The sequence below is a fragment of the Mirounga angustirostris genome, unplaced genomic scaffold, assembly GCF_029215605.1.
Source record: "Mirounga angustirostris isolate CCGP_5_RB_7025 unplaced genomic scaffold, mMirAng1.0.hap1 SCAF_3, whole genome shotgun sequence".
NCBI lineage: Eukaryota > Metazoa > Chordata > Mammalia > Carnivora > Phocidae > Mirounga > Mirounga angustirostris.
In genome coordinates, this window is record NW_026991711.1 from 44,239,700 (window position 1) to 44,260,745 (window position 21,046).

The window sequence follows — 21,046 nt, forward strand, 5'->3', positions numbered from 1 at the left end:
ACCTTACCAAGAACTGCTATCCAGTTGCAGGTTGTTTTTGCAGGAAATGTGGCAAGCTGTGTCAGTCAGTTTATTCTGTAATTATGGTGGTGGGGGGGACTTCAGTATCCTGTGATTGCTATTCGATGCTATGCTATGGGATTAATACCAGACGAACAAGAAAGATACTATTCAGCAAATAAAACATACAGTAAAACAATGTATATAACAGCGCATTGGTTTTATTGATGGCAGAAGAAAAAATTCTCATTCACTTGTAAAAGGTACTTGCTCTAGTTAACTTAGTATTTTTTCCCATTCTTTGTATGAGCTGGATTGTTTCCCCTCTAAAATCTGCTTTTCCATTCTCCAATAATAATATTCGTCACGGCTGCACCTTATTCTGAAGAGAAAGTAGGAGGTCTATCAACAGCTCTTGACCGGATGTTTCAGTCAATGGCTCCTTTCTTCACAAAGGCTCTATTTAAAAAGAGAGGAGGAAAGTGAGATTGGATCCTCAAATTGACTTTTCTGTACTCAGGATACACTTCTGCTGAGACATATGTAAATGTGAAGTGCTTGTATAAATATTAATAGATCTCAAGTAGAATAAATTGCACACTGCTGTCTAATTTATAAACATAATTTCTATAAATCAGTATATAAACAAAAAGCAAAATCAAAATAATTTTTCTTCTCGAAATTCTTAGATACATCTCCGTCATTGCGAGCCCCATTATTGCTGGCATGTTGATTTCAGGAACTTGGATTAACTAAACGGTATTTCACAGAAGAGGACCTGGAACAGATGCAGTCTGCCAATGGGCCACTTCGACCCCCATCCTACCCACCTCCGTTTCCCCTTTGAACGCCTCTGGACTGGCTCCGTCCACACGGGTAATTTATGTGAGTCTGTCACCTGCTCCTGCCTCCTCCCAACCCCTCCCGGCACCGCTCCAGTTGAAGCACTTGGGGTGGTGACCACAGAACGGCTGAGAGGAGCGGGGAGAGAAGCCCGTGTGCCAGAGCCGCACGCCAGTCGCGGGCGTGCAAGAGCGCTCAGGCAGGGAGGGCAGAGCGCCCCCGGCTGCACCCCAACAGCTCTGCTCGTCTTCGGAAGTGCACAGTGTCCTGCGTGGAAGATGAAGAGCTTCGGGCGCTGTTACCCTCGCAGGACGCCTGTCCTGCTGGCATCAGTGGGTTCTGCGACAGCTGTCTTTACAGCAAGCATTTCCCTGACCCTGATTTCAAAAGTTTTACAGAGGGACGCTGGACCACATTGTTAAAAAAAGACATTTAAAAATGTATCTTTTTTTTTTTTACCAGCTGAAAATGGTGTTAAAACCTGGACTTTAGAAAATAAAGTCATGACATTTTTATGCAGTAGTCGATGCTTAGCTCTTGGCTTCAAGGTTCCTGGTTGATCTGTGAAACTGTGAGGACCGTTCTTTCATCAAACCAGTAAGAAACTGGAAGTGAGTCCTCAAGGCGACTCAACATTTATTAAGCTGCTTCTGGCACGAAGTGTTAACTTCAGCGGCCCTCGGGGGCTCCAGAGTGTCCCCACACAGGTCGTCTCTGTCTTTTCACCGCAGGACGTGACACTCTAAGCACTCCTGACTGCCTACTGCGACAGCTTCTTAGCTTCGTCGCCTCCCGAGCTGTGATCCCACAGCCAGCAGCAATACTGCCTAAGCTTAGTTTTGACCCTTTACTCTTACTCCGAAGTTCAGAGCCACCAGTGCAGCTAAAGCCACACTCATGTCACCACCAGCACATATGTTTAGCATCTACTGTTGGGTTCACAAGCTCTACTGCTGCCACGAAAGCCGCTTGCTGTGGACTCTGCTTCTCCCCTCTTTAAGCGTTCCTCGGCCTTTAGAATGTCTTCAGAGGACTCTACCCCACCATGAAAATGAAGCTCCAACTTTATTCCTGAGGCCTGCCTCTACTCATTGGCGTCTAGTTCCCAGGCTCCAGTCATGTCAGAAACCTCTTCCAATGCATGTAGTTTTGGCCAGCTTCACGGATTAAAGAACTATGTATAATTCCTCTATCCATATCTACTCATATTTCTGAGTTACCTGGGACGATTATGGCAAGCGCAGGAACTAGAAGTTTGGAGTTTAGGCCCTCTTTCCCCTCAGGGCTCAGATCTGACTTGCCACCATTTTGTCCCAGACTTGGGCCTATTTCCCCACATTGCTCCCCGATACCTCCTTCTCTCACCTAGCCTGGACTCCCAGGCATCTCCTGCTTTTCTAGTCTCTGATGTTGTGCTTAGTACCAAGACCAAGTAGAATCCAAATCCCTCTCCACCTTGGATGAGGTATATATGCGCATGCGAAGGGGTGGTGGTGGGATAGAGGGCTTGCAAAGAAAACTTTTTAGGACAATCAAAGAATGTGTAAACTACACATCAGAAACTTTATCAAAATATACTTACTTAATAAACAGGTACTATGTGTTATTCATCACCTAGCAAAGTACCCAAAACATTATAAAAAAAAGTATAACTATGAAATTATGGTTTTTAAGTGAGAATAAAAAGTGCCTTAAGTGTTTCTTACTATCCTGAATAATTTTAGATAACAAAACCTGAGAAAAATTTCAGCATATATTAGAATTCATACTTATATTTGCTGGAAGTCAAATGGCAGGCTACAATGTATATCTTCTTTTTAAACACTTAAGTTAATGGAAACCAGGAATGAGGAAACAAAAATATCTTTTCTCTCAAGAAGAAAATAACATATTGGTTGTGTGACAAGAACAAAAGGTATAATTCTTAGTGTTGGTGAACCTCCCATTAAAGGTAGTATATCAAAAAGATAATTCTACTTCATAATCTTTCATGTTTGAATTAAAATAAAAAAAAAATTTTCAACCAAGAGCAGATGTATTTTGCTTATTTATTTACTTTTCAGAGTAAATTTTGTAGTGAGAGGTTTTTTTAGTGATACCATCATGAGACTGTCCCCCCTTCCTCCCCCATGCAGCAAAATTAATCTTCTTATCAATGTCAGGAATCCAAAATCTCTGTCATACATTTCCTGCATCAAGAGGACAATCCAAAGCAAGCACCTGGGAAAAATGGGTGTTTTAACTTAGGGAGCACAGAAAACTATTAACATTGTGATGTTTCAGTTGATTGGGAGCAGCGTGCGTCGTAGTATTTGGTATTGATGAGCTATAATTACTGTGGAGCTATGGTTTCTGGTTTACTTTAAGCAGTATGTTCTTTTTCAGAGGACATTTTTTGTGGAAGCCTAATCTAGAAAACATATGAAAGAAACCAAAGACAGGCCGAGACGATAGGAGTTCCAGCCTTCTGGCTGCAGCCTTACTCACCCTCACAACCTCCTCTCTACTCCCAGCCCTGCCAGGCCTTACCCACCTTCTACTCTGCAGCCTCAGGATACCGCTGAAAAGTCCTAGTCCTGCATCCGCTGTTAGGCAACCTAGAGCAATCAGGGAGTTGAGAACCTTCGGCCCTATTTTAAAACCTTGGTTTAACCAATTTAGAAGCCCTCAGGAAGCTATGAGGGAATTCTCAGTTTTCATTCACCTTAAAAGTGCTTTAATTGTAAGCACACTGAACTTACATTCAAAGTGGATGTTCAATCTTGCACAATGTAAAGTTGTGGAAGTCCTTACATATACTTGGAATCTGCTCTGGTCAGTGCTTGTTACAGAAAAATGCCCAGTCATGAAGTAGTCCTTCTGTGATAATATGGACAGTAAGTCCCGGCTGTTTACTCAGTGGCCTTGTATTAAGCACAAAGAAAAGCCAGTGATAGGACAAAGACGATGCTACTCAGGCCTGCTCAGGTAAATCAGAAGTCAGGTAGCATGAGACTTCCACTCCAGGCAGACTACTTTATAAGGAACGAAGGACTAGAACATAGAAGAAAACGTTCCTTCACTTAGGATGACAGAGCTAATTTGTAACCAGCGAAGGAGCTTTGGGAAAGCTGAAGGAGATCTAAGACTCTGGGACAGTGCTGCCCAGCACAAACACAATGTGAGACACATATGCAAGTTTAAATTTTCCATTAGTCACATTTTAAAAAGTACAAATAGGTGAAATTAACTTTAGTAACATATTTTATTTAATCCAGCCTATCAGAAATAGTCTCATTTCAATACATAAACAATACAAATTACTGGTATTTTATTTTTTTACCTAAGTCTTCAAAATCTGATATGTATTTTTCATTTATAGCACATCTCAATTTAGACTAGCTGCATTTCAAGTGCTAAAAAGCCACAGCTGGTTTGAAAAATTGAGAGGGTCACTTAGCAGGGGGAAAATACAATGTGGATAACAACCTTAGCAAAATGAATAGCTGAAATGAGAAACTGAGAACAATTTCTTAAAAATTCTCAATGGTCTTGTTACTGAGAAGAAGAGACTGAGAAAAAAGATACAGTTAAGTCTAAAACAGCCTCATATAGTCTTTAGAGTGATATATAAAAGGTGTAATGGGAAAACTCTGAAACTATTCAAAAGTCTGGGCATAATGAAAAAATAGAAATGTTACCAAAGATGACAAAAGTATTTCCTTCTAATAACATATTAAAAAATAAGGTCTTTGTTGATCAAAATGAGATGCCTTAGATTGGTCCCATAATTTCCTGACTTCTTTGTTATATTTCTCATCCTTCCCATTGGAGATAATTTTCAGAGAACAACTCCCTGAAACTCTAAGATGAATGTTTCTGGATCGATAGCACAGGGCCCCCAAATCCCATCTCTGTAAGCAATCACGTTATCTTCATCCAATTCCTGAAGATACACTATGAAAACATTTCCTCTTTCTTGAAAAGGATTGAAATTAATTAAATAAAAAACTCAATTATCCAAGTTGGTGATTATCTGGTCCTTTGTTTCCTTTTATTTTCTTCCTGCTTTCAAACTTAAAGACATTTCACTGATTGGCATCACCTCCGATAGAAGAAAGTGGGAATAGAGAAAAAAGGGGGTTAGAAGTAGCATTTGTGGGGAAAGGTTTGGTGGAAAAGTAGCTCATAACTATGGTATAATCTTATGTACTTTATAATTGAAAGGTTTGAAACATCAGTTTTTTCTATTACATTATTATGAAATATTAACAATTGGATTTACATATTCAACATAAATGCCATCTCACAATGCCAATTTTACCTTCTCATATTAGTTCCGGGCCCGGGGAGGTTGGTAAAACTGCTGCGTGGGCCGAGTGGATCTTCTTGGCTGGCCATCACCTCCTCTACGGAACTCAAGTGTTTGGTCATAGGTGCCTTCTTCCTCCTATTTGTAAAGAGTAGTGATTTAAACATGTTCAGAATAGCTCCAAGTTTCCTAAGTTAAATACTTTATGGTGCCGATTTTGATATGCCCTCTTAAGCTGCCCTGGGATTCATATCTGTCAACTTTTATAACAGAGGGAAGCAAGGGGAAGGAAAAAAAAAAAAAGCAGGGACATTGTTAAAACTCTTCTGGTCCTTGATAATAGAAGAATGAACTTGACGTGGTAAGATTAGAATCAAATTTAATTCTAGAAGAGGAAACTATTTCCACATAATAGCATGATTATATCACCAAATGACTTGACACAAGGGGGTGAGATCACAGAAAAGCCAGCATTATAATAAAAATTTTCCTGAATATTTGGGCTTCTAAATATTTCTAGGTATTTGTCATGGAAAGGGATTTTGGTAAGATATGGAAAAGGGGTTGAAGAGCCAGAGAACGTTCACCAGCTGTCTGTCCTCATCTGATGAAATCTCCAAGATCGTTAAGAACCTTACTTACATCTAGAGATAGGAAAAAATAATGGATTGGAATGAGGAGGAAATACAATTTACATATAAAGAAAACTTCATGCAAGACATAGCAATCGCCACAGTAAAACACAAACTATTTTCTTCTCATTTTCTTTCTTACTGAGGGGATAGATCTATCAGCTCAAGGAATAGCATGGAAAATTAGGATAAGCAGATTAAACAGCAGAAAGAATACAGTTAATTATAATATTTGAAAAGAACTTAGAAGCAACAGAAACGTAGCCAAAGCCACACTGGTTTCTTACTGAGTGCTGCCACCCTGTTATTTTAGTATTTTTAAATTAATACAGCTATGAAGTATGTTCCCTTTTAAAGACAGGGAAAAAAATTGGCTCTCAGTTTTGTTTATGAAAGTAACTGCTTCTATTTCAAAATTAGGGTTTAAATTCCAACTGAATTATCAGAGCACAATAATTTGCATGATTTTGGAAATGTATCCCACTTCTTCCTCCTCACATTATCTCTGAATCTTCTTTCCCAAAAGATTGCTTTCCTTTGACCCTATTAATACCATAAGAAGTTATATGAGAGACGGAGTTCTATTCTTCAAATTTTACAGATCCAACTACTGCAATTTTACCTGAGAGAAGCAGAAAGATGCTAAGATAATTTGATCAAATCCTATCATTTAGAAATGATATTTAATATTTGGCATGAACATAACTCTCATTATTAGGCATCCTCCATGGTATTCTTAAGAAAAAAACCATCATTTCCATTTTATACAAAGGACACTGAAGCCCAGGAAAACTTTGTGACCTTGCCCTGATACTTCTAAGGCAAACTTGGGTTTTGATTCAAATGCAACTGCTAAAATCTTTACATCTCAGTCTGCATGTCAAAGAAATAAACCAAAAGCCAAAAATTAATGATCATCCTTAAGGGGCCATCATCACCTAAATAAGAGAATGGAGAAATGTGACAATCTATTGACATCACTCTATAACTGCGTTTTAAAGACAAACTCCCAGATTAGCTCTCCTTTCTCTATGTTCCTTTCATTAACAATCAATCTCAAAATGGTTAGAAGTGTCAGATATGCCTATAATTTAGCAAAGCAATTAAATGCAGGAAGAGAAATTAAAAAGTGTTCAGGAAAGGAGAGAATTATTTTTTATTATTCTGGTCACTGTTCTGAATGATGATTGTCAAATATTATAGCTAAATTTGAAAAGGAGCTAATTTTATGACATATGACAACACTTGAAGCTCTGCATATTAACTGAGAAGTATGAAAATATATTTGCTACTGTAGTAGATGAAGTAATTATTTCAGGAATTAGAATCAAATGCTTTTTTTCTCCATACCCAGCTGCAGAACTGGCTAGAGGACATCTAAAAATCTATACGTTATCAATAAAAAACACTGTTAAAGGTAGGAAACTACATTTGCTGAGGGAGTGAGCTGGATTTATATAATATGGCATTGCTGTTTGAAAAGCTGTCTCTACTGTGTTTAAAAGATTCACAGACTATTAGTCAGAGCCCATTAAATGGTTTTATAAAGATGACCGACCATGAGATTTCTTTCACATTATTTGATGTCTTCACAATCTTTTTATACAAAGTAGAAGCAAAAAATAAAAATGATCCTGACAGCTTGGTTTTCAGTTATTGTCAAAGGCACAATCTTGCTTTTTTAACTTTTAAATATTCCTCTTGCAGAATACTTGAGGGCAAAACTAGTCACCCACAGAAACTACTTCCTATAGTCCATAGCTAGTAATTGTTAGCATTGAATAGGTACCTCTTTCCATTTTACATAATACAAGCTCAATTTAATAGATGAGTTTATTTGGAGTCATCTTTGAATGACATTTATACCTAGTTCTTCCTTCTAACTTATCTCCTCCCTTTAGGTATCACTACTCTGTAACAGATTTATTTATTATTTTACTTATTTATTTTAAAAGATTTTATTCATTTATTTGACAGAGAGAGACACAGTGAGAGAGGGAACACAAGCAGGGGGAGTGGGAGAGGGAGAAGCCCAGGTCTCCCATTGAACAGGGAGCCCGATGTGGGGCTCAATCCGAGGACTCTGGGATCATGAGCCAAAGGCAGACGTTTAACGATTGAGCCACCCAGGTGCCCCTAAGATAAAATTCTTATTCTGTTTTATGGCATACAGATGGAGAGGAGAGGTTAAACAGATTCAAAAGCTTGCCCAGAAATCAAGGCAGAGAGCATATACTGCTCCCAAATATGCCAATCTACTCAAAGATTTCCTTGAGAGATACTTCATGACATTGGTATTTGAGACTTCGGTCTCTTCAGTCAGATCGAAGTCTGAGTTTAGACTCTACCAATTTTAAGCATATTACTCAATTTCTCTTGGTCTCAGTTTTCTCACACAGAAAACAGTAATGAATTCATAGGTTTACATGGGGAACTATAGGAGGTAATACCTATAAAGGGTTTATGAAATAAGCCTTCTATATTGTCTATTATTCTGAGATAAGTAACCCTTTGACAATACAATATACAAGCCCACTTCAATCAAACAATCTAGACCCACAGACTTTGCTAAAATTCAGGAAGTTTGTTGCTAAAGTATTCCTCAAATTGCTTTGGGCAGATAAGGAAAGTGGAAAAGCCACTGGGGGGGAAAAATGGAAGAGCTAATGCAAGGAGAAGGATTCTTGCCATTTGCTCTCCTTTTATTTCTATGGAAATTAAAAAAAAAAAAACTATCTATACACTAAAACTATAATTTAATATTCTAAATCACTCTATTTTTACCACTGGTTTTATTTCTTTGGGAGTAGGTCTTCTTAATTACAGATAGAAAGGGCAAATAGAACAAAAACAAAAAAAAAAGGGGGGGGAGGGGAGGAAATTAGCAAAGAAGCATTCTTGAAATCAATCAAAAGTTATAGACACTATTTGCATAAAATCTGAATATTTTAAGAGGAAGCCAAAAATAAGTTAACATGATCAACCTCTTTGAATATCTTGCCTTTTAGATCATACCCTTGAAATTTTGGTAAATGTTATAAAAAGGAACCAGTTAGAAACCCTACTTAAAACGTGGAAATACAGCAATGATTATTAATAATAGAAAATGCCTATCTATGTTGCTATGTTTTCAGGTCAATGCCTACAAATTATCTTTGCAAAAACAACTGCTTTCTCAAATATGCTAACTGAACAAATATGTTTTAGAGTATCTTATGGTTAAGACATATGAGCATTAACCACAAGTGGTTAATCATTTCACTCTCATAATTATATCATTTTTACATCTTAAATGGGCAGGCTAATATAATTTAAGATAGGTTAACCCATTCTTTCTCTGAAAGTAATTACTGCACCATCATGACAGACTACTACTTAAAAGTCAGCCCAATGCATATTATGTAACTGACCACCTGAGACAAACACTTATGGTATGCTGCAGTGACCTATAATACAGATTTAAGAAACAGAGATAGAAAAAAAAAAAATCTCCATGTCAAATTGATGAAATATAGGCCAGATCTTTGCCATTAAAAAGTACAGAGGCTTGGAGTGGGGATGACACATGACTTGACACGCTTTATAAAACTACAAGAAAAAAATTGTCATGCCTAGCAACACAGAAATAAAATCATTGCTGATATTTTCACCTACTTAGTGAAAGTAAAAGAACATAAGACTAACAGGAAAAGAGTTAAACATTTAAATCTTAAAGCAGATAGCACCCAATGTGACGAACATCCTTTTTGCATTTAAATCCCATTCACACCTAAAAACCCATACTAACAAAGTCTGCCTAACTAACTAAAAATATTTCTCTTTAGTGAGACATAATGATAACAGATGTTTAGAAACCCTTATCAATAACAGGCTAGTTAGCAAAGCCGCGGGTTTAGAAATGCAAATTAGCCCAGGAGTCAGCGATCCGAAGTCCCAGGTTCCAGAGAACTCTGGTGAGGGGAAGTCAGGCTTCCTCAGGCAATCAACTCAGTCAACTCCACTGTTCTGTGTCCTGTACGACAAAGGACAAATCTGCATTTCTACCTACATTCTCTTATTGAGCCTATTTCCTTTGCCATATGAAAGACTTCATGCTATTTTAAAACAAGCATTAGTCTTCTATTTTCTAGCATCAAAAGACTCTTGGAATCACTCACTTGTCAAATACCATTATTTCCAGAATCTCCCATCATCTTGATCGTCTTTTCCTTTATGCATTTTAATATTTACTCTTCAATGTAACCTAGTTTTCAGACTAACATTCCAAGTAGGGTCTGCTTGGAACATAATACTATTATTTCCCATGATGAGCAAACTCTATGTAAATCTATTAGTGCAATCTAACTTTGTTTTAATGTTTTTAGCAGCTGCCCAATCACTGCTTGTTCATATTGTGCTTGTCATCAAGCAAAATCCCTACAATCTACTCCTCGGTTTATGTCATTCTGTGTTTGAAAATAATTATTTTCCCAATCTAAATCTCAACCTTAAATTTAACCACCATTGAAATCCATATACTAATGAAAGATATTATTTTGGCACAGTATTATCATTGGTGTATTCTGAATAACTATAATATTAAGTTAGTTTTTCTGACAAGTTATTTTGATTTTTTTTTTTTTTTTGCATAGTGAAAATCAGAGGACTACCATCTAAAAGGGTAATACCTAAATAGATGACTAAAATGTCATTTAATCTTGAAACTAGATTCCAGGGAAATTTAGAAGATGAAAAGAGTGTTTCGGTATGAGATTAAACTCTCTTAGCAACAGAATAGTAGGTTAAAGGAATAGGTTGATTTTTTTCTGCCCTATGTAAAATGCTGTCTAGCCTCTTGGGAAATATGAGCTGATACTTCTACCCACATTCAGCTTCACTTTTTTATTTAAAAATTTTTAAATTCATGAGAATTAAGATTGAGTGAACTAAATGTTTGAAAGATATCTTATTTAAAATGGTATATCTCATATTGAGCACAAACTTACTGCAATGCTGAATATTTTTTTTTAAAGATTTTATTTATTATTTGACAGAGAGAGAACACAAGTAAAGGGAGAAGCAGACTCCCGCGGAGCAGGGAGCCCGATGTGGGACTCGATCCCAGGACCCTGTGGTCATGACCTGAGCTGAAGGCAGATGCTTAACTGACTGAGCCACCCAGGTGTCCCAATGCTGAATATTTTTATACACAGTACTTCATTAAACTCCCACAAAAATCCTCAAGTAGTTTGGTATCATTTATCTTCATTTACAGGTAAAATGTAGGATCACGTGCTATGGTGTCAATGAGTCTGAAACTTGAATATCAGCTCTGCAACTTGCTAACTTAATGATTTTAGGCAAGTTACTTCATGACTCTGAAGCTGTATTCATAGTTTTCCTTGTATGTAAAGTGGGAATACTAATAATTATTTCATAGGGTTCCTGTAGGTATTAAATCGATTAATGCAGGTCAAGAGTGCCTGGTGTATAAGTGTTCCAATTATAATCAGGCTCTAAAGAGGACTCTAATCTTCACATTCTCAGCCATTTATTCCCCTTTACCTCAATATTAGTAGAGAAATAACATATCTCGCTGTTATCGAAATAGAAATTACTCTCAGTATGCTTAAATTTATGGATTTCTTTTCCTCATGTTGAGATTTCAAAATGTTCAGTATATGAGGAGTTAGCTTTAAAAAAAAAAAAAAAAGAAAGAAAGAAAATCATTCTCTTTCCAAGTTTAGGAGACCTTCTCAATCATTTTTGACGGTAAGATGGTTGAAGAAAGAAAATGGTATCACAAAGATTTTCTCCAAGAATAATAAGGGAGAGAAACTTATCTCTCTCCGTCAACTTAGGTAAAGGAAAATTATACAGTATATATCACCTGATTTAATTAAGGCTATTAAACATATTATATTTTCCTGTAATAATTTCTACGTCTACTGAAATTCAGGAACCCTGTTTCAGATGTTCAACACAGGCTAGGGGAACTGATAATATACTCTTGAGAGTAATATGCTCATCATCTTACACAAAGGGAGAACATAATAAAATATGTGTTTTGTTCTCCTTGTTCAAGAATGAAGCCATTTCTCCTTGTCCGTAGAGCCACAGCGGAACAAAGGCAATAAGGACAAGTTAGGAAGTATTACTTTGGAGTCGAAAGAGTTTCTTAGGTTTTTCAAGCACTTAATATGTACTTTTCTGAAAAGTATTAAGGTAAAACAATCAACTTTTTTAAAATTCTAAATTCATCCAGAAGATAATTTAAAGTATAACTACTTTATGTAACTTAAAACTCTTTCCCTCTTCTCTCCCCCATCCCACCCCACACACAATGTAAGCTGCTTATTAAAATAAAAAGTAAGATGGGGCACCTGGGTGGCTCGGTTGGTTGAGTGACTGCCTTCGGCTCAGGTCATGATCCTGGAGTCCCTAAATCGAGTCCCGCATCGGGCTCCCTACTCGGCAGGGAGTCTGCTTCTCCCTCTGACCCTCCCCCCTCTCATGTGCTCTCTCTCAAATAAATAAATAAAATCTTAAAAAAAAATAAAATAAAACGTAAGGCAAGTAGATCCTACTGGACTAGAAGAAAAGGACAGTAGACAATCAGTGATGATGTCATTATTGTACAGGAATTTGTAAAACTGAGGATTACTAGGGGTGCCTGGGTGGCTCAGTTGTTAAGCGTCTGCCTTCGGCTCAGGTCATGATCCTGGAGTCCTGGGATCGAGCCCGGCATCAGGCTACCTGCTCCGCGGGAAGCCTGCTTCTCCCTCTCCCACTCCCCCTGCTTGTGTTCCCTCTCCCTTTCTCTCTCTCTAATAAATAAATAAAATCTTAAAAAAAAAAAAAACAAACCTGAGGATTACTAATTAAGGCTTAATGAAAAATCAGTAAGACTTGGAAAGTTTATGGTATTCTTAACAGTTTATAAACTCTGAAAGTTATAAAGTGTATGATGATAGTCAAATTCCACTTTCATTGTCTATGAATAAGGACATGACAGTCTTTTTTTAAAAGCTGAAATGAAATGAGAAGAAAAGCCTGTCCAGGGTTAAACACTAATTTATGCAATCCCTGGTTCTGACAAGAATCCTGTCAGTGTCAAGCAGCAGGTACATTGACAGCAGGATGGGCTGAACAGCTTTGTGTCAGAGCTAGGACGGAAGTCACCAATTTATGAAGGCTGTTACAAACACAGGACTTCAAAAGTGTGAAGAAAAATGGTTTCGCACAAAGGAAATGATGGAAATTTTTATAACTTTGCAGGCAACACTATTAGCTTAAAGGAACACAGTTCTTTCATTTTGTGGGAAAAACTGGTTTACTTTAAAAAAAGATTTATGGATTTTTATTTTAGGCCTGCATTTTAAGAGTCCTAATATAGAAGTTAATACTAGTAACATTGTAATAGAAAAGAAAATTTTAAAAGGAAATATAAAAGAAAAAGGAATTAATTCGAAGAAAAAGACGGTGCAAAGAAGCAGTTTGGGTTTCCTTCCAAGGGAGATAATTTGGGATGGATACCCAACTCTTGATTTGAAAGTTCCAATCAACAGCTGCTGATGTTGCAGTCCAGGGTCAGCAAACACCACTTTGAAAAGATGGACAATAAGGGAAGCTGCTCTTTCCAAAGCCTTGAAAGAAAACTACAGAAGTGGAACCAACAGAAATTAAGAATCTATGTGCCAGGCATTTCAATTATTCAATGATTGAATAAAATGTTTATTGAGCAGCTACTATACGATCTTTTCAACAACTCTATCAAATTGCATATTTTTATCGCTATTTTTCAGAGAAGAAAACAAAAGTGAGGTTTAACGAGGATGATATATTTTGCCCAGGTTATGTTGCTTTTTCTGCACATCCCAGTGGATGCAGAGGCTGAAGGAGAGAATTAGATTGATCATGTGAAACTCTTCGAGGTTTATAGAAATAGATCAAAATCAAGTGTTTTCCACCTCACTTGCATTTTAAACACATCATGAAATTTATAAGGTAGGTATAAGAACACTAAGGTGCTACTGTTCTTACAACAAATTATCCATACTGCTAGCTACTCTGAAGGGCTCAATTGAAGGACAATTGGCCCTGAGAGGACTACACTCTCCGTAAACAGCTGCTACACTTTAAATGAATTAATGTAAGTAAAGAGCTTAGAATATGTCTGCTGCAAAATTAAGTATTCAATAAAGTGCGCTATTACTGCTTCACAAATGTAAAGTTCTATTCTTTATAATGTCACATAAAACATAAACAGTTTTTCTCTCACTGGTTTGAGTCAAGCGATTTGACTAAGTTATCCTAGTGAATTAGAGAGGTTGAAAACCTAACACACAACGCTAAATGAGCCTTTAGGTGGCACTTTCCATTTCCAAAGTGATTCTTAAATTATTGGTGTTAATAATCAATGTAATATAAAAGAGAGGCTAAGAAATCTGGTCAATTAGCAACATGTTCATTTTTCTTCCAATGAAAAAAGGAACCCAGAGGCAATCTTCTTTACTGGGGCAAATCTTACCAGCTTACCAAATAGAGTAATTGTCTTTATAAAATTCATCCAAGTTAATGTTCCCCATTTTGGTATCTAGAGACAAGCAGCATTAACTCCCCAGAGAACATGACTACTGAGAAGGAAAGTATAATAAAGCAGTAAAATGTACCAATACAAACTATTACATGTTCCAAGATATTTATCGTAGAGGCTTAGGTTAACACAAATAATTCTGTTGTATACTTAATTGTCAATATCTAACATTACCTAAGAACTTAGAACTATAATACATTTTAAACAAGGGATGTTCTTTAATTTCATAATTTGATAAACCTCATAGTATTATTATGCTTCTCTGAGTGTTATCACATTCAGCAGCATAAACTTTGAGAGAGACTATTTTTCTCAGCTCTCTCTGGTCCCAGTGAGAGACTATAAATTGTTTAGGCTCTTTTTAGAAACTTTATCAATATTGTGGTGTGGTATGTCCATGATGGGCCATCTCCTTCAATGCCAAAACAAGAATATTGCATGATAGTTGATAAATTAACTCTATGATTGTGAAGAGCATATGGTCTTAACAGGATTACCTAGTTTCTTATTTAGATTTTGTTTTATATTTCCAAAGCTAGTAGGGGACAACTCTTTATAATAAGTGTCATACAAAAATTATGAAGGGCATTAAAAAAAATTTCCTCATTTAAAACTGTGTTGGTGTTAGGAAAATCTCTCCCCATGAATAGGTCAGGAATAGATGGATAGGTCATAGACAGATGAGGTCTCATGCGATTAATGCTTTTCTTCCTTTAATTTCCTACCTTATTTTGTTCTCTAAACGAACAATTTAGTAACTATCACAGCTTTTTAAACACTGATATCTTTCATGTGCTTCCATGTGCACGCACGTGCGCGCGCACACACACACACACACACACACAGAGTCTTAGAATGTTCATGTACCTAATTTTTTAATGTATTTAATATATCACTACCTGGCATGAAGATGAGTTCAAGAAGCCCCAAAACTTTGTTAATAGTCCTAGGATTAATGTTAATGGTTTATGCATAAATGCCCACCTTTACAGAGCATTTTCCAATACTGAATTTTGCTGAAGTCGTAGGGCAATAATATAGTCATTATGTTTATGCAGACTTTCAAGTATCAGGCTCCTAGTGAGAACCTCTATCGAAAAATGGCTAGGGGTTAACTATTAGCTTCTGTTTAATATACATGGAAAGTTCTCATTTGTACATCCACTTAAACTTTTCTAGTAGCTACTGAAAGACTAGAAACTGAGAGTGGACTGTCACAGTATGCTTTACACATGATTTTTACTAAGGGTTGAAAACTTTTGCTGTGAAAACACATTCTTGGTCAACTCCCTCTGCCATGTTCCTGGGCAGTTTCTAAATCTTTACTTTGCCCTTCAAAATTCCTCTCCTATTCTTGACCTCATTACTTTCAACTGATGACCTGCTTTTACTTCACAGAGAAGAGAGTTCATTAGAATTATTCAGCTTCCTTCCCTGAAACCCAACAATTTAACCTCACCACACCTATATTTACTTCTCTTTCCTCCTCTCCCCAGTGTTCCTCAGACACCCAAAGTCACATGTGATTGTGCCCCACTTTCTTATCATGGCCTGGGTTTTTAAAAATCTTTACTCCTATTTTTACAACCTCTCCTTCTCTCTTTGCTTCACTGCGCCTTTGATGTAAACAGGCTTGGGTTTTACCCTGAGTTCTTTTACTCTTTATTCTCATCCTCTATGCTTTTTATCTTCACAACCAAGATCTTAAAAATAGCCTACACCTCATTTTCTTGTTTCCCACTCATTCTCAAGAAACCGTAAGTTGCGATGCACATGCACCATTCCACTGGAAATGCATGCTACAGTTAAAAGTCACCTACTGATAGCCAAATCCAACAGGTGGTTTCCAGTTCTTATCTTTCTTGATGCTTCCAGCACTATATATTATGGATTCAGCACCTATTCCTGCTGTCCTCCCTGGCTATTCCTTCTCAGTGCCCCTTCCCACCCCTTAGTGAAATTCCCCAGAAGTCTGACCCCAGTCCTTGTCTTTCTCTTTTTGCACATTTTCTCTAGGCAATCTCACCCATACTCTTTACTTTTGCTTAAATTCTAATGACTCCAAGGTCTTCACCTCTTGCCTTAACTATTGTAATAACTGGTCTCCATGCTCTCTGCTCTCTGCTTTCACTGAAACCCATTTTCTATACTAGGGCAATAATCTCTCTCTTTTTAAGATTTTATTTATTTGAGAGAGAGAGAGAGCACATGTGCTCAGGGGCGGGGGGGTAGAGAGCGGGGAGCAAAGGGAGAGGGAGAAGAAGACTCCCCACTGAGCAGGGAGCCCGATGAGATGCGGGGCTCGATCCCAGAACTCTGAGATCCATGACCTGAGCTGAAGGCAGATGCTTAACTGACCGAGCCACCCAGGTGCTCCTAGGGCAATAATCTCTTAAAGCAAAGATCACATTATGACACTCTCCTGCCTAAAATCTTTCAGTAGTCCCTATTCTGAGGGATAAAATTCAAACTTCTTACCATAACCTATCTTAATCTTCATCGTTTGACCCCGCCTTCCTTTTCGGCCTCATCTACTGACATTTACCAGACCCACCTATGTTGCCAATATACCTCGCTCTACCATGCCCTCTAGAATTTCCCTGACTTCTCCCTTTTCTTACTTTCCTCCCTTTTCCCCCAAGCTAAGTCCTAACTACCCTTCAAGACTTTCAAGACTCACATTAAACTTCAGTTATCCAGATTTAACAAATATTTATTGAGGGCGCCTTATTTTCCAGGTACTATTCTGAATGCTGAAGTATTAGCTGAGAAAAAGTCCCTGTTCTCATACTGATTTCACTTAGGGGTTGGAGGCCGGAGCAAGATATGCAGAAAATAAAGCAGGGCAAAGGGGCTAGAGAATTTTTGTGATGGCACACTGCTGTTTTATAATCGGATGGTCAGGGAAGGCCTTGATTCCTCCATGAGTCAGTTCCTGACTGAGTTAGGTACTCTGTCCTCTGCTCAGGATAAACAGATGCTGGCTTACTTCCTGGGTTCCTCTGCGAGTCTAGGACTCCTTGAGAGCAGAGACTGCTCATCTATGCATTTCCATTGTCTAGCACATAATCATTCTAAGGATATGTGCCCAGCACTGTCCTCAGTGGCGAGGTAAAGCCACCTAATAAGTGCTCAAAAAAAGGATTTCTGGAATAGACTGATACAAGTTTGAAATGATAATAGGAAAACCTCAAATATAAAAATTTCACTTTGTACTTAATATTTTAATAATGTATCAATACTAAAACAGGGACAAAGAGTAAAACAAAATATTATAACTACATAGTAACATATTCCTGAAATTATGCATGGTAGGGAAGTACAGATTAAAGAAACATTTCATAGAAGAAATGTATTTTGCCTGTATTTGAAAGCACTTGGAAGAGACTAAATTCTGAAGGTGCGTAAGCATTTTGGGAACGGTATAATTAAGGGAGAATTTTGCAAGGAATTGGGAAACAGGTTGTACAGATAGAGTGAAGGTAGGTGGTAAGACTTTGTATAGGTAACTCAACTTGTTTAGTTGTGGGAGTATTTCATTTACTAATGATAGGAACAAGTTTAAGGCTAATGGTATTTTATCCATGAAAAACCATAATCATGTTGCTGTTAACCACACTGAAGGCAAAGGCAAAATTAAAAACTGAAAGGTTGATGTTTTATCTTATGTTTTTCCTCCTATATTTTCATATCCTTTTTGCAAATTTTGGGGATTTATTTAAGACTAAAATTCCCTAATTATGATCAACTTTCTTCTTGCTAATTTTATTTTGCTTACTTTTTCAAGTAAAAAATGTAATACAAAATTACAGAAAGTTTATAAAATTGAAAAAATGTATGTATACACACACGTAGAGTATACATAATTCTACTACACTAAACCACTTCACCTTGTATATTCTCATTCAAATCTATACATTGCTTTTATTTACTCATCATAAATATTTCCATTGATATTACAGCCTTCATAATGATCTTTCATCACAGCTGTAAAATATTTCATTCAGCAGATGGAAGATCACTTATTTTACCATTCTCTTATTGTTAGGCATTTAGGTAACTTCTAGTTTTTACTATTATCACAATGCTGCAATGATCATCTCTCAGCAATTAGCTTATTTCCTTTGCTCTTTCCCTAGGAGAGATTAACAACTGTGGGATTATTGGTTTAAAGGGTATGAACACTTTCAAGGTTTGGAAAAAAATCAGAAGGATCACACAATTTACACCACCATCGCCAACGTATAAGAGTACTCACATCACGGCATCTTTGCCAGCATGAGCATTATCTAATTTTTTAGATAAACACTGTACTTAATTGTTTCAATTTGCATTTGAATACTACTAGAGTTCAGTATTTCTCTCTAATTTTTATTTATGAAAGATGACACTGCTACTTCAGCAAGAAACCATATTGAGCATAAGTCAACGGTTCAAGACTGTAAAAATAAAATAAAATAAAAATCTTTAAGTTAATCTAATCATGGCATGATTAACTGTTATTGTGCTCCATGATAATTAGGCATTAATGGCAAGCAGTTCATGTAAGTGGCTATTATTACTATTATTTACACATAGCCGGATCAAGTATTCTTAGATTTAGGGAGGGCTGGACCAAGTAGAGATATAAGGTCTTTTTAGGCCCTCGTAAAGATCCCTTGATCTGGAACCAGATGTGATCCAGAAGGCAAGTTCTCTTTCTTCCTTAGCTCCACACAGCCTCTAGAAACCAAGCACTCAGTAAAGATCATAGGCATTATAAATGTAGTTTGGCTGAGGGTGGGCTAGAACTTACTTTACTGAGAAGCAAAGATGAAGCCCAGTCAGATATAACTCAAAAAGCTGACCAAAGAAATGCCCATTAAATTCCTTGTCTCTTCTCTCTATGGTTATTCCTCAAGCTAAGGATCTAGGTTTTCAGTGAGACTTCTGAAGAACTTTTAAATTCTGAACTATTTCCATCTCCTTTCCCGCAGAGAAAAAGAAAGGACTAGAGGCTCAACATATTCCCATTTTCCCAGTCAACCTTATTAACTGATGCAGGTGTGATATGGGTAACAGGATTTAAAGGACTTCCCTCTGCCAAAAACCTTTCTCCCCAACACTGTCCAAATGTCCATGCATTAGATTCTTGATGTTTCTAAGCCCATAATTCTGAGAAGATTAAAGGAGAAAGGTAGGCATGTGAAGGTAAGAAGGGGTAACAGTAATCCACACTTCACTGTGAAATTAATTTAACTAGACTGGTTTTATATTCTTAGAATACTTTACTCTGAAGCATGCAGAGGATAGGAATAAGAATTCCAATATGGAGAGGACATAGGGAGAAGCAAAAGGAATTAAGTATTTTGAGTTGCTTTAAAAATAACATAGCTGAGGACACTATACTATAGAAGAACAGGGAAGAAGGCCAAGCTTTTGATAACAAAAATTTATGTTTCCATACACCTTGGGAGTTTACAAAGCCCATTTCCATTGATTATACTACTTAATCCTCAGAACAACCCTGTACTAAAACTGAGACCCAGAGATATTAAGTAACTTACCCAGAGTCACATAGGTAGTAAGTGGCAGAGCCGGGACTCGACCCAGGTCTTCTGATTCCTCCTGTGCATTTCCAGCTCCCCTGGAGCTGAAGCAGGGGCAAAAAGGGAGGTGGGAGTAATTTGCCCAAGACCAGCCTTGCCCTCTCCCCTTCTTTTAAAGGCCAAGCAGAGCAGCCATTTAACTCTTGCAGTGACCCCTTTCTATCAAATTCTCTCAGGATACAGCACACAGATTCTGAAAATGTGTCTCAGCCTTGGGTCAAGAATGCCAGTAAGTAGTAAATGATGTCAGAAGTAATTTTGGCAGTACTTTGCCACTGATGTGAAATTTATTGGAATCTCAAAGTATAGTAAATCTCATTTCAGGAAGTAAAACTTATTTTTATAAGTGAAATTATTTAAAGCAGTTTGTTTGAAAATTTTTTTAGCAGTTTCAGTCAAACCTTTCAAATTATACCATTATAAAAATTATTTTGAAAAATACCTAAAAACCAAAATACCAATTCAACATTTAACCTACTCTCTGGCCATTTTTTTCCCTATCTTAATGCTCTTCTCTCAGTGATTATTTTCACTAAAGCAATTATAATCATTAGAATGGACACATATCGTCTTTTTATAGCCAATTTTCAGTATTTTCAACAATAGGAAAGTGTATCATCTTCTTGAGATGTAAATCTTATGTTCATTTCTAAATTATATCTAAAATGTTTCTAATGTAGCCTTTTATAATTGATTTTCTATGACAAAATTTAGAGTTTCCAGTCTCTAGTTTCTTGAATAGTTCCTTAATTTGTCTTAGGGAATTATATATTTTAATTTCTGATCTCAATTACTTACATTTCTAAAAAGTTTTAAACACATTCAGTGAGAATTTTTTCTCTTCTTTGCTTATTTCCTAAGAATGGAAGGATACAATTCAAATCAATTGGGCATATAACCAACTTCTTGCCATTTCTAGATCTTTTTGTTCTCAGCTCCAGTACATCTCAGTCTCTAACAGTCTTTGCATTTATGAGAACTACTATCAGTAGGGCTAGGTGTTAAGTTAGCATCAATTATAATCAGGGATTATAAAAGATCAACCAGGAACATCAATTTATTTGTGCCCAAAGCTTTTAGAGGCTTTTTGAACTTGAAAAGATGCCCTATTTAACGA

At 36.9% G+C, this 21,046-nt stretch overlaps 1 protein-coding gene across 9 annotated transcripts in view; it reads right to left on the reverse strand.

The window, feature by feature from the left end:
* Nucleotides 1–201: 201 nt before the first annotated feature.
* Nucleotides 202–21,046, reverse strand: part of TDRD3 (tudor domain containing 3) — a 157,897-nt gene continuing 137,052 nt past the window's right edge. For 5 of the 9 annotated variants that reach the window (XM_064586017.1, XM_045869550.3, XM_064586019.1 and 2 more), the window contains 3 exons: nucleotides 19,888–19,973; nucleotides 5,147–5,272; nucleotides 202–459 (listed from right to left, as the gene is read on the reverse strand). In XM_064586017.1, the coding sequence (XP_064442087.1) occupies nucleotides 429–459; nucleotides 5,147–5,272; nucleotides 19,888–19,973 (243 nt within the window). In that variant the 3' untranslated portion in view covers nucleotides 202–428. The remainder of the gene's footprint in view (nucleotides 460–5,146; nucleotides 5,273–19,887; nucleotides 19,974–21,046) is intronic. The other 4 variants (XR_010409977.1, XM_064586018.1, XM_054506357.2 and 1 more) reach the window with 1 other exon arrangement.